At 42.1% G+C, this 15,532-nt stretch overlaps 1 protein-coding gene across 2 annotated transcripts in view; it reads right to left on the reverse strand.

Moving 5' to 3' along the window:
• The window catches only part of LOC121232791 (transmembrane protein 161B-like), a 74,484-nt gene extending 59,315 nt beyond the window's left edge, over nt 1-15,169 (reverse strand). For both annotated transcript variants that reach the window (XM_041121254.1, XM_041121255.1), the window contains exons 1-3: nt 15,041-15,169; nt 14,771-14,868; nt 9,364-9,520 (exon numbers count right to left, since the gene is read on the reverse strand). In XM_041121254.1, coding sequence (XP_040977188.1) covers nt 9,364-9,520; nt 14,771-14,868; nt 15,041-15,117 — 332 coding nt within the window. In that variant the 5' untranslated portion in view covers nt 15,118-15,169. The remainder of the gene's footprint in view (nt 1-9,363; nt 9,521-14,770; nt 14,869-15,040) is intronic.
• Between the last annotated feature and the right edge of the window lie 363 nt (nt 15,170-15,532).

Raw genomic sequence — 15,532 nt, forward strand, 5'->3', positions numbered from 1 at the left:
TCTACTAATGAAATCAGGTTACTTAATCAGCTTTTCAGATGACAGACAGCTTCCCAACTGAGAAATACCTTACTTTTCCTATACCACATTAATTTTCCTAAATACCTTGCCTTTGCAACAGAAAGGATTGTGTACAGCACTGTCTAAAGGTTCACAACAGATAAAAAATTAAATAAGCTGACGTATTTGTGTTGTACAAAGACAATGATTTAAAATGTCATTCAGTTGTTTTCAATGATGAATTTTAAATAGCTGCATAAGAAGAGTAGTTTAAATTAGACACATGCTACTGTTAAGATAGATCATCTCTCAATGTTGTCCATCTTCACTCTATCCTCATGCACATTTCCCCCCTTGCCAATGAAGTGCTTTGTTATTTTACAAACTCATCCCTTTGCAAGTATGCCAGCTGCAACTGCTACATTTAAAATTGCGATCAACCATTTAATTCACTAATTTTGAATATTTTTTCTGACAGAAGCCTCCTTTCCAAATTTAAAGTAATGGAAATCAGCAATCTGTGACTAGTGACTATCTGCAACAAACTGTATAGCAAGAATAAAAAAAAAAATTTAGTAACCAGAACATGTGACCTACAACACAATGCGTTTTCACAAACATTAAAGTTACTTTTGCAAGAAGTATTGCAAAACCTATTTTTAAGCCTAAATTCATGTTTAGCAGGTTGCGACCGATAATCTGTCTTTAAAAAAAAAAAAAAAAAACCTCAACATTTTTGCTTTGCAAAATCTTTTGTTACTCCTCTTCATGTACTGGAAACTGTTCAGTGTGTGCAGGTTATCACCATGAAAAGCCATCAATCAACTAACGCAGTATCCCATAGCCTTTCAAAAATATTAAATAGAGGGCAGGTGGTACAGCAGGTCTTCTAACTGCTGCCTCTAAGAAACATATCGTCATTGAATCTTCCTGAAAGTATAAAGCAATTAAAAACTTTATTGTTCTGTTCTGCTAAAACAATAAGAGAGTTCTGTATACTGAAACTATTTATCTGCATTGCCAACTGTGAGGTAACCAAGAATACTCTATACTGCAGTCAAAAGGAAAGAGGGAGACACATGCAGACAATCCTCCTCTAGCTTTACACTGGCTAGGTTAGGTTGATCAGTGTCCTGGTTTCAGCTGGGATAGAGTTAATTGTCTTCCTAGTAGCTGGTACAGTGCTATGTTTTTGGGTTAGGTATGAGAAGAATGTTGATAACACTGATGTTTTCAGTTGTTGCTAAGTAATGTTCAGTCTAAAGTCAAGGATTTTTCAGCTTCTCATGCCCAGCCAGCGAGAAAGCTGGAAGGGCACAAGAAGTTGGGAGGGGACACAGCCAGGGCAGCTGACCCAAACTGGCCAGAGGAATATTCCATACCATGTGACGTCACATCTAGTATATAAACTGGGGGAGTGGGGGGGGGGGGCATCGCTGCTCGGGGACTAGCTGGGCGTCGATCGGCGGGTGGTGAGCAATTGCACTGCGCATCATTTGTACATTCCAATCCTTTTATTATTGCTGTCGTCATTTTATTAGTGTTATCAGTATCATTATTAGTTTCTTCTTTTCTGTTCTATTAAACCGTTCTTATCTCAACCCACGAGTTTTACTTCTTTTCCCGATTTTCTCCCCCATCCCACTGGGTGGGTGGGGGAGTGAGTGAGCGGCTGCGTGGTGCTTAGTTGCTGGCTGGGGTTAAACCACGACATCAGTCAGTACCAATGCAGATACAGAAGCTTGGAGTTTAGCATGGGCTGCCACTCGAACATTTACCCAATCTGACAGATGAATTCTGCATCTTTCACTGAGGTATCTGCTAATGCAGCCGCACAAATACTTCTGCACATTAAATATATTTAAAGCTAGCTTAGTTGTGCCTAGCAGAATTGCCATCAAAGTAATGCCAATATTCTCTAACCATGGAACTCAAGAACTAAACTAATGTATTACTCCTTTTACATTAAAATTCTATTAAAACACAAATATATAGAATAGTTTCCTGTTTGGAATTTTTTTCTGACTATCTATACTGCCAACATAAAAAAGCTACTAGTGGGTTACTGCACTGAAACAAAACATCTACCCCTAGAAGACATGGTCAAAAAAAATTCCAGTCGATCATCACTTATATAAGCTTCTTTTGGCCACTTTGCCGGCCAAGTCTCTAGTACAATCCAATACCTCTTAAATATACAGCCATGAAACAGGGAAAAGCATCCATCACCAAAACACAAAACTGTTCTAGAATTAATTCTTGACATATCACATTGGTTTCTTTAAATTTAAAATATGGGGGTGTACTGGTTTTGACTGGGATAGAGTTAATTTTCTTCATAGTAGCTAGTATGGGGCTATGTTTTGGATTTTTGATGAAAACAGTGTTGAAAACACAGGGATGTTTTAGTTATTGCTGAACAGGGCTTACACAGCATCAAGGCCTTCCTTATTTTGCTTTGCTTGCGCGCGCAGCTTTTGTTTTCCCTATTAAACTGTCTTCATCTCAACCCATGACTTTTTTCACCATTACCCTTCCAATTCTCCACCCCATCCCACTGTGAGGGGAGTGAGTGAGTGGCTGCGTGGTGCTTAGTTGCCAGCCGGGGTTAAACCATGACGGGGGGCAACCAAATATTTCAACAATTTATGATGAATCATTTCTGGTCTTGACATACTGAATTAGTAAATAGTTGTATGTTTTTAGGTATTTTCAGTATCCCAGAGGCCCAATGTCGAAACACAAGAATGAACCAGATTTCTTCTGAAACCTCTTTTCACTTGCTTAGGTTACAGTGATCACAAGAATTGTGTCATTAATACTTCTGTATACCACTCCTTGCACCAACCCCCCCCCCCCCCCCCCAAAAAAAACCTGTAATGCCCAGAATAAGTAAGTTATGTTAACATATTTACAGAGATGTTAACTCTCTAATACAAAGTTCAGTTTAGACCGTGCTTCCTGGTACTGCAGTCTTCTGCATTGTCACTAACCCCTCAAACTGGACAGGACTAAACAACTTCATCCCATCTGCCCAGGAACCACACAAACATTTAAGCAAGCCCTGTTCAATATTAGGAATATTAGTGATTTCACAAGGATTTCTACAAAACCACCTACTTTGTGGAGAAACCTCCAATAAAAACAAGGTCTCTTTCATGCCACAGAAAAAACAGTAAATAAAAGTTGTAGGAAGTGGCAGAAAACCAGTTCCACCATTTATTTCCTTTGTATAACTATTAAATGACTGTTCAACTATCTATTAATGGATAAGTAATTATATTTTCCATTGTATTCTCTCTTTCAAACTACACAAAAACATAGACATTTTTTTAAGTGATTCATTAAAAACCATAGAATTTAGACTCTGCTGTTTGACAAGGCATTCAAAATAAAAGGTAACACTTTTTATACAGGTTTCCAATGTCCCAGAATTTATTTGTGAAGGCTTAGTCCTGCATACAAGGTCATTCTTCTCCAGGCTTTCTCAAATTTGTGTATGTTTTTAGAAGTGCCACATGAATTTTAAACTTTGAGTTCTCTATTCTTCCTCTTACCCCAACAAACTACCAGAATTTCTTAAGAATTTTCCCTCTACAGTATATTGTCTGCTACCAAAAACTCAAAAGAATATTGGTCCCTTAGCCAATACAAAAATCACACATGCTCAGATAAAGAAACGCTAAAGCATGCAGTTAACTGTTCACAGTTTATTAAATAAAACTTAGCTTTTGGCATATGATCTTTTGATTTTAATACTATTTTATGTGATCTTACAGCTCAGAAATGTCATGCCAATATACACACTAAATTTAGTTTTGACCTTGCACAATTTGTCCTCTTACAGTGAAAAATTATTTGCTTCTGACAATGGACAAAAATCACCTGTCCATCTCCACAGAAGACCTTACATTTAAAACCCCATATATAATTATGGGATTTGATAATCTACATGAAGATATTTAAGGTGTGAAGCATGCTTCCTGCCAATGTCTCAAAGTAATTATCTTGTGGTTTCCTGTATGTCCCATAAGTTCTAATGTATAGAAACTGCAATATTTCCTCTCTGCCATACTTCCCTTTCAGTCATTTAAGAAAGCTAGTAAGAAAATATAGGCCAATGTGCTTCTAACATGCAGAATACTAGCTCTGTTTCCATCTTATCCAGCTGCAAATGGGCAATTGGATCTCAAATGTTTGAGCCAGATTAGGACAAGGCTGAAAAATACTGATTTAGGCTCAATTCGTATAAAAAAAGGCAGGTCAAAAAGAAAGAATCAGGAAAAGACCCTAATATGTATTTGCATTTTCACAGTACTGAGACAGAAAAAGCTTGCACAGCCATGCATCTCGATTCTTTTAGATTTCTGTGTTTGGTTTTGCCTCTGAATTGATGACCAAATTAAAGCAGTGATTAGGAGTGCATTTAAATACCACTGTAAGAATGGAATGTTGCAGTCTATTTTCCTACATAATCCATGCCAATATATAATTCACAACTTTTTCACCTAGAGTTGCAATTACTGTAGTATTATTTAAGTTGGTTACACCCAAGATTTATTTGAAAGATGAAGCAAATACAGGGCATTGTCATCAGTAAATTTAAGAGTGTATTATGGTTATACTATCTGAAAATTGTTTTTCCATTAATTATATTAACCTCCCTCTCATTCTCAAAATGGGAGTTGAAGGTGTTGGCTTGCATCTCTGATTTCTTAAGTAGCAGTTGCTCCTCTCTCTCTCCTTCCCTCTGCCACAATTAAACTAGAAATCCTGACTTCATCCAACCAAATAAAAAAAAGGCTGCTTAGTAACATGGCTATAATATCATTAAAGGTGTGCAAGAGCCAGACACTAATTTTCCTGTCACCACCTGGTAGGTTAGAAAAACCACCTTTTGGATTGTGGATCTGTCTGCTGACAGATAAGAGTCAATGGAGAAATAATTGGTCTGGAGGCAAGCTACTGCCAGTCGGTTATTTCATAATGCAAGTCAACTCCTCCATCTAAGTTCTTACTCATTAAAAGGAAAATTCTAGATATCATTTATACTTCAGGTTACGTGGAAAAGGTATTACTGTCCTTATTGTAAAGGCAGCACACACTTCAATAATTATCAAGTACAGACAAGCTTTAAGCATATCCAGAACTGTCAGTAAAAACTAACCAGAGTTCAAGGGGTTTACGTGACATCACTAGCTAGTGCTAACACCAAAAAAGATCACAATAAGAATCTCTATGGAAGAAGAGGCATTTCCACAGAGGAATCAATTTTGAATATTCAAGTGCTATATTGAGTCTAACTTACCACTTTATCTGGTTATTAGCTGTTCAGGGAGCAGAGCAGTTGCACAAATTCATTTTCTAACGCACATCTCCATAACCTACTTTCTTCCAGGCCCTTATTACATTGCTTCATCACCTCTCACATCTTTAAAAGGCAACTTTCCTCCCCAAAGAGCAAGTCTGGATTGGTCTCTGAAAACCAGCTAATTACTACACAAGCATCAATGTCCGATACTGCTTTCTCCAGTACATCACAGCTGCTTCTTTTTATGATTTGATATTGCTTGTTTCCTAAATACTCTGCCTTTGTTTCCTTCAGTTTCAGAGGGGAGTTCAGCTTTTCACAGAACTTTGAAAACATAGTACCGCCTCAGCGCCTACAACTGTCTACACATTTTATTTTCACATAAACTTCATTATAAGTATCTTGAAGTTCTTCTAAAAATATGAATTCATGCATGCATCTTTGCAATAAATGATTGTATACAGTATTGTACTATTCAGCTAAGGAAGCATCAGACTAAACATATCAAAACCAAAAAGTGTGCAGTAAATTGCACACTTCTCCCAACATTTAAATACTTTCTGGTACAAAAATTGCTTCCTGATCGCCCAGCTGGGCAAAACCAAATTAGTTTAGAACCATTACAGATGAGCACTAACTTTTTGTTCACATACATAAGATGCTTTCCATAAATAGTCTGGTATTAATATTTAAAAGCCATTGATATCAGCATATCCAAAGAGCATGTATAGCGTATATATTATCTGACAACGGCACTAGCATACACAATCCTTTTTCCAAATATTAAATCATAGACCCATAGAATGGTTGAGGTTGGAAGGGACCTCTGGAGGTCATCTGGTCCAACACCCCTCCTCAAACAGGGCCACCTAGAGCCAGTTGCCCAGGACCATGTCCAGACAGCTTTTGAGTATCTCCAAGGAGGGAGAGTCCACAACCTCCTTGGGCAACCTATAGAATCATAGAATCATAGAATCATTTAGGTTGGAAAAGACCTTCAGGATCATCGAGTCCAACCATCAACCATGCCCACTAAACCATGTTCTGGAGTGCCTTGTCTACGCGCTTTTTGAATACCTCCAGGGATGGTGACTCAACCACTTCCCTGGGCAGCCTATTCCAATGTCTGACAACCCTCTCAGTAAAGAAATTTTTCCTAATATCCAACCTAAATCTCCCTTGCCGCAACTTGAGGCCATTTCCTCTCGTCCTATCTCCAGCCACCTGACAGAAGAGACCAGCGCCCACCTCACTACAACCCCCTTTCAGGTAGTTGTAGAGAGCAATAAGGTCTCCCCTCAGCCTCCTTTTCTCCAGACTAAACAGCCCCAGCTCCCTCAGCCGCTCCTCATAAGACTTGTGCTCCAGGCCCCTCACCAACTTGGTTGCCCTTCTCTGCACACGTTCCAGCACCTCAATGTCTTTCCTGTAGCGAGGGGCCCAAAACTGAACACAGTACTCGAGGTGCGGCCTCACCAGTGCCGAGTACAGGGGAACAATCACCTCCTTGCTCCTGCTGGCCACACTAACCTGTGCCAGTGCTCAGTCACCCTCACAGTAAAAAAGTGTTTCCTGATGTTCTGTGTGTCCTGATCTCTAGGGAACAGCTTCATGCAGCTCTAATCAATTATTAAATGTGCTTACTCTTGGTTTTTACAAGTGAGTTTAAAACCAGTATTTCACAGTAGTTTTGGAACTATATTTTGCATCAAACACCACAATAAACTTGTCACCAAATTGCAAAAACTTTGAAGTTTCTTCCCTTGCTAAAATTAATCAAAATCCATTCCTTTGAATTCAGCAGGGACTAAGTAAGCATTCATGCCCAGATTCTCTGTTTACCTTACAAAGCTTCCATGTACATAGTGTGAAGATCTACATGCATACATACATATATCAATTATATACAGGAGAAAAGGAAGCGTGTCAGAATGTCTTGCCATTGCTAATTCACTTCAAGTACAAGGAAAAAGTAAGATGTCAGGGTTACACAGCTATCCAAACAAAGGAGACAATGTTTTGTCAATATTATGTCTACGGCTGCCCTTGGTGTGTTATCAGGAGAGCTAATAAAACCGGCTAGCAGGCAGAGCTCAGCCTCTCTGGCTGTTGTCTGCTAGAGCCTTTGAATCCTATGTTTTTGTCTCTGGTCTTGGGCCTGCCCTGACAACTAGCTTGGAGAGAACTTCCCCACTGGGAATACTGGGTGAAGATGTCTGGTCCCCAAGCCCCTGCAGGTGCATCTGCAGAGGATGCTGTGGAAGCTCTGCAGTGGTGTATGGAGCGAATACAACAGCTTGAGTCACAGTATTCACGGGAACTGGGATCGTTACTGGGTGAGATATGGGAGAAGACGCAAGCCTTGATAGAGCAGCTCTGTCATCGTGTAGAGGCTCTAGAAAGGACAGGCTCTGCTTCACCTCCCTCAGTCACCCTCACAGTAAAACAGTGTTTCCTGATGTTCAGATAGAACCTCCTGTGTTTCGCTTTGTGCCCATTGCTTCTTGTCCTGTCACTGGGCACCACTGAAAAGAGCCTGGCTCTGTCTTCTTTGCACCCTCCCTTCAGGTATTTGTATACATTGATGAGATTTCCCCCCCGAGCCTTCTCTTCTCTTGGCTAAACAGTCCCAGCTCTCTCAGCATTTCCTCATAAGAGAGATGCTCCAGACCCTTCATCATCTTCGTGGCCCTTCACTGGACTCTCTCCGGTATGTCCAGGCCTCTCTTGTACTGGGGAGCCCAGAACTGGACACAGGACTCCAGGTGTGGCCTCACCAGTGCTGAATAAAGTGGAAGGATCACCTCCCTTGACATGTTGGCAATACTTTGTCTAATGCAGCCCAGGATACCATTCGCCGCCTTTGCAGCAAGGGCACATTGCTGGCTCATGTTCAACTTGGTGTCCACCAGGACCCCCAGGTCCTTCTCTGCCAAGCTGCTTTCCAGCTGGGCAGCCCCCAGCATGTGTACTGGTGCATGGGGTTATCCCTCCTCAGGTGCAGGACTTGGCACTTCCCCTTGTTGAAATGCATGAGGCTCCTGTCAGCCCAGTTCTCCAGCTTGTCAAGGTCCCTCTGGATGGCGGCATGACCCTCCGGTGTATCAGCCACTTCTCCCAGTTTGGTGTCATCAGCAAACTGGCTGGGGGTACACTCTGCCCCATCATCCAGATCATTAATGAAGATGATGAACAGGACTGGATCCAGTATTGACTCCTGGGGTACACTGCTAGTCACTGGCTTCCAACTAGACTTTGCACTGCTACTGATCGCCATCTTCTGGGGCCAGCCATTCAGCCAGTTTTCAGTCCACCTCACCGTCTGCTCATCCAGCCCATACATCAACAGCTTCTCTATGAGGATCTTATGAGAGACAGGGTCAAAGGCCTTCCTGAAGTCCAGGTAGACAATATCCACTGCTCTCCCCTCATCTACCAAGCCAGGCATTTCATCATAGAAGGTTATCAGGTTGGTCAAGCAAGACTTCCCCTTGGTGAAGCCAGGCTGACTACTCCTGGTGATTTTCTTGTCCTTCATATGCCTGGAAATGGTTTCCAGGATTAGTTATTCCATCATCTTCCCAGAGATCGAGGTGAGGCTTACCGGCCTGTAGTTCCCTGGGTCCTCCTTCTTGCCCTTCTCAAAGATAGGAGTGACATTTGCTTTCTTCCAGTCTTCGGCCACTTCTCCCAACCGCCATGATCGATCAAAGCTAATCAAGAGTGGCCTAGCAATGACATCTGCCAGCTCCCTCAGCAGTCATGGGTGCACCCCATCAGGGCCCATTATGTATGTCCAGTTTGCTTAAGTATTCCCTGACCTGATCCTCTTCCACCAAGGGTACATCCTCCTTGCTCCAGACTTTCCTTCTGGTCTCTTGGGCCTGGGATTCCTGAAGGCCAGTCTTCCTAGTAAAGACTAAGGCAGAGGCAGTGATAAATATATATTTATTTGTTCTGCAAATCAACAATACACAGATTTCTATGAATTGAAGAATGATGTAAGCTATTTGGAACAGATAGAATTATTTTAAAAAAACAGTAAAGGATACACTGCAAAGGCCAAGACAAGCAGACACCACACTACACTGATATTCATTTCTTGTGAGGGCTTCATGATACTGCAATAGGCTTCAGTCACCACATACACAACTGTAGCTGCAGCAGTGAAATCCACCAGCCACTGATATTCAGGAAAATAATGCAATGCTGAAAAATACAAGTTTGCAAATCTTAAAAGTACAATGATATTTTAAGGCAATTACCGACATATGCAAAAAGGGATGAAAATTTAAAATTATTTTCAAATAATTGAGGTCTAGATCCAATCTAGATCCAGATTATCGAAGTTAAGAGCCACTTATTTTTTCACTCAGCAACCTCTCCTTTTAACCTGAACTTCACTCTTCACCTCTGTTGCTTGATACTGGATTACCACTCAGTAATTTATAAGGTTACAAGATTTCACTATTTTATCATCTCAGCTTTTATGCATTAACCTGCTAACTTAAAAAATCATGGCTAATTTAGATCTCAAAATCAAGATAAAAAATGGTTATCCACTGAAGTCTAGCTACAATTATAGGTAAGAGTTTTGATTCTCTGTTTAAGATTAAAAGCTCATTGACAATCATTTAATGTACTGTATATAATTGCTTCCTCTTTTTCTTTAAAAAACCCAAAACTTAAAACGTTGATGGTTTGTTCTTCAAGATTTTGATAACATCTCTTGTATAGGAATAACTCATTGTGTAAATGCCATCCTAAACATTCTGGGGAACATACTGTGTTCCATGGAGGTTGGGTGATTTAAAAAGAGAGCGCTTTTCTTTCTCCCATAGATGCTAGGAATTGCAAAGAACAATTCTTGACAATGAAGTGCAGACTGCCCCTCTGTATTGGGTTTGCATGGCAAAGTTTTAGTAGCGGGGGGGGGAGGGCTACAGGGGTGGCTTCTGTGAGAAGCTGCTAGAAGCTTCCCCCATGTCCGATAGAGCCAATGCCACCTGGCTCCAAGACGGACCCGCCACTGGCTAAAGCCGAGCCAATCAGCGATGGTGGTAGCACCTCTGTGAGAACATATTTAAGAAGGGGAAAAAAATGCTGCGCAACAGCAGCCGGAAGAGAGATGAGTGAGAATATGTGAGACAAACAACCCTGCAGACACCAAGGTCAGTGAAGAAGGGGGGGGAGGAGATGCTCCAGGCGCTGGAGCAGAGATTCCCCTGCAGCCCATGGTGAAGACCATGGTGAGGCAGGCTGTCCCCCTGCAGCCCATGGAGGTGCATGGTGGAGCAGATATCCACCTGCAGCCTGTGGAGGACCCCACGCCGGAGCAGGTGGATGCGCCCGAAGGAGGCTGTGACCCTGTGGAGAGCCTGTGCTGGAGCAGGTTTGCTGGCAGGACTTGTGACACCGTGGGGGACCCACGCTGGAGCAGTTTGTGAAGAACTGCAGCCCGTGGGAAGGACCCATGTTGGAGAAGTTTGTGGAGGACTGTCTCCCATGGGAGGGACCCCATGCTGGAGCAGGGGAAGAGTGTGAGGAGGAAGGAGCGGCAGAGACAACATGTGATGAACTGACCGCAACCCCCATTCCCTGTCCCCCTGTGCCGCTGTGGGGGAGGAGGTAGAGAAATCAGGAGTGAAGTTGTGCCCGGGAAGAAGGGAGGGGTGGGGGGAAGGTGTTTTAAAACTTGGTTTTATTTTTCATTATCCTACTCTGATTGGATTGGTAATAAATTAAATTAATTTCCCCAAGTCGTGTCTGGTTTTGCCCGTGACAGTAATTGGTGAGTGATCTCTCCCTGTCCTTATCTCGACCCACAGGCCTTTCGTTATATTTTTTCTCTCCCCTGTCCAGCTGAGGAGGGGGAGCGATAGAGCAGCTTGGTGGGCACCTGGTGGCTAGCCAAGGTCAACCCACCACACCCTCTCAAACACCTTCCTACGTCAACGAGGTTAAAGAGTCACAGAATATTACTGAGCATTTGTCTTTTGACTACAAGGTATCTGATGTCAAAAACGTGAAATTGGTTGAACTCAGGTATTTCAATGAAAGTCTGATATTTATTTTGAAATAACTATTTGGTTAGATTTAACATTGAGGGGTGGACCTGACCATGGAGGCCATCACACAGGTCACTCATGAATGTGAAACATGTGCTGCAATCAAACGAGCCACCAGAGTAAAGTCTCCCTGGAACAGAGGGCGGCGGCTCGGCTTTCGATATGGCGAGGCCTGGCAAATTGACTACATCGGACCGCTGCCGCGAACACGCCAAGGCAAGCGCTACATACTCACCATGGTGGAAGCAACTACTGGTTGGCTAGAAACATACCCTGTAAACCATGCCACTGCCCGAAACACCATCTTAGGCCTCGAAAGGCAAATTCTATGGCGACATGGTACCCCAGAAAGAATTGAATCAGACAATGGGACTCATTTCCGAAATAACCTCATAAGCTCCTGGGCAAAGAAACACGGCATCGAGTGGGTGTACCACATCCCCTATCACCCGCAAGCATCTGGAAAAATTGAGAGATATAATGGACCGTTGAAGGCTATGTTGAGAGCGCTAGGCAATGGGACATGGAAGCATTGGGATACAAATTTAGCAGAAGCCACTTGGCTAGTTAACACCAGAGGATCTGCTAACCGTCCTGGTCCTGCCCAAACAAAACCCCTACATACTGTGGGAGGAGATAAGGTCCCCGTAGTGCACATGGGGAAGTGGCTGGGGAAGGCAGTGTGGATTTCTCCTCCCATGGGAAAAGGCAAACCCATTCGTGGGATTGTCCTTTGCTCAGGGACCTGGGTGTACTTGGTGGGTAATGCGGAAGGATGGGGAGACCCAGTGTGTGCCTCAAGGACATTTAACCTTGGGGGAAAAATAATCTGTGATGTGAGTTGTATGTTGTAGGAAGTACTGTAGCAGGAATGACCTGACCTGCAGAGGAGCGAACTTCGCAAGGAACCAGACAAGTGCATCGGTGACCCAAACCAAGCCGGTGTTGGTGCCCAACGATCGAACATACTGCTTCTCCTGTCCTGACCACTCATCTTGACGGATGGGGCCCAAGTCATAACCTGTGTGTGAACATCTGGAGGAGTGGAAGAAGCCCATGGAATATCTATCTCTTAAAGGACAGGGGATAGTAATTAATAAGAATGTATAAATCTGTATGTTGGGTATAGAAGTGGTTTAAGCATGTAGTTTCAGTTGTAAGTGTTGGTAAGAAGGGATTTCAGTAATGAGAATTAAATACAATGGCGTGGTTAGAAGATATCTGTATTAAATTATGTGGGACCTGAGCATGACGCAAATGGTATGGAATAAGGGGTGGAGATTGTATTGGGTCTGGCTGAGATGGGGTTAATACTCCCCATAGCAGCCCTCATAGAGCTGTGCTCTGCATCAGTAGCTAGAAAGGTGTTGATAACACACCAGTGTTTTGGCTACTGCTGAGCAGCGCTGGCACAGCACCAAGGCTGTCTCTCCAACATTTTTGCCCCCCCTCAACGGCAGGCTGGGGCTGAGCAAGATCTTGGGAGGGGACATAACCAGGACAGCTGACCTAAACTAACCAAACAGATATTCCATACCATATGTCGTCAGCTCAGATATAAAAGCTAAGTAAAGGGAGACGGAAGGGGGGCATTTTTGTCTTCTGGAGCAACCACCACGCGTACTGAAGCCCTGCTTCCCAGGAAGTGGCTAGACATCACCTGCTGATGGGAAGCAGAGAATAACATCATGTTTTTCTTTGCTGTCGCACGCGACCTTTGCTTTCACTTTATTAAACTGTCCTTATCTTGACCCACGAGCCTTTTGTTATATTTTCTCCCCCCTGTCCAGCTGAGAAGGGGGAGTGATAGAGCGGCTTTGGTGGGCACCTGGCACCCAGCCAGGGTCAACCCACCACAAACATATATTTGCATATATAACTTTTTAAAGATACTTAAACCCTACACTCTATCAGTATCTATAAACTGATGCTTGTTTTATTCTCGGGGAGACCCATTAATGCTATTACTTGAAGCAAATAACACTAATTGAAAATCGTGAATGCTTTGCTTACATGCCAGTTTTAAAAAGCTGTGCATTTCTGTTACAGGTCTTTTCAGCACTGTCCTGGATAATTTAAGCTGCAACATCTCCTGCTCAGCACTATGCTTGCTTGCTGTCCTGGTTTCAGCTGGGATAGAGTTAATTGTCTTCCTAGTAGCTGGTACAGCGCTATGTTTTTGAGTTAGGTATGAGAAGAATGTTGATAACACTGATGTTTTCAGTTGTTGCTAAGTAATGTTTAGTCTAAAGTCAAGGATTTTTCAGCTTCTCATGCCCAGCCAGCGAGAAAGCTGGAGGGGCACAAGAAGTTGGGAGGGGACACAGCCAGGGCAGCTGACCCAAACTGGCTAACGGGGTATTCCATACCATGTGACGTCACATCTAGTATATAAACTGGGGGGAGTGGGGGCGGGGGGATCGCCGCTCGGGGACTAGCTGGGCGTCGATCGGCGGGTGGTGAGCAATTGCACTGTGCATCATTTGTACGTTCCAATCCTTTTATTATTACTGTCGTCATTTTATTAGTGTTACCATTATCATTATTAGTTTCTTCTTTTCTGTCCTATTAAACCGTTCTTATCTCAACTCACGAGTTTTACTTCTTTTCCCGATTTTCTCCCCCATCCCACTGGGTGGGGGGGGGAGTGAGTGAGCGGCTGCGTGGTGCTTAGTTGCTGGCTGGGGTTAAACCACGACACTTGCTTGCTTGCTTGCTTTCTATATTTATGCATACAATGCATGCATATAAAAATGTGGCTAGGAGGAAAATATGTATCACATGTATACATATCCATATATGACTTCTATGTAACAGAAAAATTGGTTATGTTTAAGGAGTCAAAAATTACCATTTATAAAAAAGCGCATTAACTTTCAAAACAAACGCTGTGTATTTCTGCAGCGTTACTTTTGGTTTCTAAATATTTTACTTCAAAATTTCAGATGTGTGGGTAAAAGAACTAGGTTTCAGTGCTACAGTACATTTCCTATTTCAGAAGAGCAGAAAGTGTGTTTCAACATCTGCCAGTTATTGTACAAAGCTATTTTTATGTCTGTTTCAAATACACTGAGTGATGTGATCCTTTTGGTGTTGTCTCATATTGCTAGGGATGCTTAATGCAGCAATAGATGTGCTTTATGCTGGATTTCACCTACTCATCCTTTTTTCTAATACTGCTATTAAGATGTCACCCATGGAACAACAAAAGAGATTTAGCCCTAATTTTTGCTTTCTCACTTTCTTTCTTTATAATCAGTTGTACTGTTATTCTTTCATTATCTGTTGAAAAAAGGTATTCCAGTATTTATTGCAAATAAACACTCGATAGAAAACAACATCAGGATATATTTGTTATAATATGTTGTTGTTTGCATCCACGTATTCTTACCTATAGTGTCCCTTTCAGTCACAGACTTTGTTTCCAGATGAAGATCAATGTCTTTTGGAATGGTTAGGGGCTTGTTTTCAATATGACCATTATATTTTCTGTTAAAAAAAAGTAAATAAATAAAATACACACAGATACAACAAAACTAACTTGTTCATTATATAATAGCATTTCAGATTTAAGTAGTATGCAGACCATTTTTTCCCCCACGTACAAACATTTTCATCTAGCTAGGTAAAAGCATTAATTCAAGTTCAAATAAGCACATACCTTGAGAAACAACCAGGTATGTCAATAATTATTAGCTTTACTTTGCAAGCCTCTGAAATACTACTGTGGTTACACATATAGGTCTAAATGTCATCTATATGTTATGTCCTGAGTACGTATTAGGACAGGATCTGGTGGGGCACCATCTACTCCAACACACCGTTTTCCTCTGAAAGGAAGCTTCACTGTTCAGACAGGAAGGAAGCTATAGGGCATGTTATGAAAAATTCACTTTCCTAACTATTATATCAATCAGTCTTTATAGTATGAAAGTGTATTAACTTTGTTAATATACATATTAGCTCACATTATACACTGTGATGTAATGAGGTAGCGGAATTTTACTGGAGACTTTGGTATCGTTCATGCTTAAGTAAAACAAACTAAAGGACAGCCTGGCCCTGGAAATAAGGACTTTGCTTCTTGGAAGCTTAGAGCTGTCCATGAAGGATAAAGGATACCCCTGGACAACCAAGATAACGCCAGCATCCT

The sequence above is a fragment of the Aquila chrysaetos genome, chromosome W (assembly GCF_900496995.4).
Source record: "Aquila chrysaetos chrysaetos chromosome W, bAquChr1.4, whole genome shotgun sequence".
Taxonomy (NCBI): Eukaryota; Metazoa; Chordata; class Aves; order Accipitriformes; family Accipitridae; genus Aquila; species Aquila chrysaetos.